Source organism: Triticum aestivum, chromosome 3D (assembly GCF_018294505.1).
Source record: "Triticum aestivum cultivar Chinese Spring chromosome 3D, IWGSC CS RefSeq v2.1, whole genome shotgun sequence".
NCBI classification, from domain to species: Eukaryota; Viridiplantae; Streptophyta; class Magnoliopsida; order Poales; family Poaceae; genus Triticum; species Triticum aestivum.
The window spans coordinates 56,795,640-56,797,248 of NC_057802.1; the positions used below are offsets into that span (position 1 = coordinate 56,795,640).

General features: G+C 53.9%; 1 protein-coding gene across 1 annotated transcript; it reads left to right on the top strand.

Moving 5' to 3' along the window:
- Positions 1–1,299, top strand: LOC123077381 (probable NADPH:quinone oxidoreductase 1). Its single transcript, XM_044499652.1, has 2 exons — positions 1–228; positions 329–1,299. The coding sequence occupies exons 1-2, from the start codon at positions 123–125 to the stop codon at positions 838–840; spliced, it is 618 nt and encodes a 205-aa protein (XP_044355587.1). The 5' UTR covers positions 1–122; the 3' UTR covers positions 841–1,299.
- Positions 1,300–1,609: the final 310 nt, after the last annotated feature.

Consider the following 1,609-nt stretch of genomic DNA (forward strand, 5'->3'; position numbering starts at 1 on the left):
CGTCTCCTCAGGGACAAGACATCAAGCACCTGAGCTGACCTCCACATCGATCAGTACTCAAAGCCACTCCACTCTCAGCCGAGGGACTGAGTGTCACGGCGACCCAAGACCGAAGAAAAATCATGGGGTCCGTGACGGCGTCGACGACGGCGCAGCCCACCCTCCGCGTGGCCGCCTTCTGCGGCTCCCTCCGCAAGGACTCGTGGCACCGCGGCCTCATCCGCGCCGGTACGCACTACTATTCACCAATCCCCATGGTTGCCTAGCTCGCGTCATTGGTAATTTTGCACCACTAACTACGCCTTACTTTGCATAATGATCGATGTAGCCGAGGAGCTGTGCGAGGAGTCCATCCCGGGGCTGCGCATCGACCACGTGGACATCTCCGGCCTGCCCATGGTCAACCCGGACCTGGAGACCGACGGCGGCGAGGGCTTCCCGCCGCCCGTCGAGGCGCTCCGCGAGAGGGTCCGCGCCGCCGACTGCTTCCTCTTCGCCTCGCCCGAGTACAACTACTCGGTCACGGCGTCCCTGAAGAACGCGCTGGACTGGGCGTCGAGGGGCAAGCGCAACTGCTGGGCGGACAGGGCGGCGGCGATCGTGTGCGCGGGGGGCGACTTCGGCGGGGCCAGGGCGTCGCTCCACCTCCGCCAGATCGGGGTGTTCCTCGACCTCCACTTCATCAACAAGCCGGAGCTCCACATCCGTGCGTTCGCGGAGCCGCCCAAGTTCGACGAGGAGGGCAACCTCATCGATGCCGTGACCAGGGAGCGGCTCAAGAAGGTGCTCCTCTCGCTCCAGGCCCTCGCGCTCAGGCTGCAGCACAACAAGGACGACTGACTCAAGATCCATGATACTTGCCACCGTGTACTCGTACGTCCATTTCCCTAAAGTTTGACGACGTTTTCTGCTCCGTGCACTAGTATTCGTGGTTCCGTGAAATACTGTAGGAAGTGTGTCCTACCTTTGTGTAATAAATCGCTGAAGAATTCGACTGTACTGTTGAACGTGTGCGTGCGTACGTGTTTGGGTCTGTTTAAGACACATCTAGATGTGACATAATATGTCACATCTAACCTTGTGTCCACTAGGTTTGTGATTTTTTTTGTCTCAACTTTTTTTGTTCCTTATTGCTGCATTATTTGTAGGAGCTTAGATGTGCCATTCTTAGAAAATATCTAAATGTGAATTAGACAAACGGTATGTGTTTTACCGTTGCTACTAGAACGCGAGGGCGCATCGTCTATGTTCAGATAACAGTAGAACTGTTGAAGAAATTGATATTGTCGAAACATGTGATGTTTTAAGGTGTTTTTTTGTCCGTTTAGAGTTTGTGTGATTGTATCTTGTTTAGAAAGGCGAGGCAGCGGCAACGACTTTTTGAAGATGAAATACGGTTCTCCTCACGTAGCTCACGTCCTAGTGGTGCGTCGGCGGATCCCGTTGGATTCGATCGGCATTTGCCTTCGGTGGATCTACTTGGAGATCTTCATCTGTCTGTGTTCGTGCGTCTATAGATTGGATCATTTCAATTTAAGCTTCTCTTCATCGGCGAGGTTGCTATTCTAGTGCACTAGTCTTGTGTGGTCTTAGCATGAAAACTTTCTGA

Excerpts from the sequence above, each read along its gene's own strand:
- LOC123077381 (XM_044499652.1), top strand. The coding sequence starts at position 123 with ATGGGGTCCGTGACGGCGTCGACGACGGCGCAGCCCACCCTCCGCGTG. Across the intron at positions 229-328 it reads CCGCGGCCTCATCCGCGCCG|CCGAGGAGCTGTGCGAGGAG; the intron begins GTACGCACTACT and ends TGATCGATGTAG.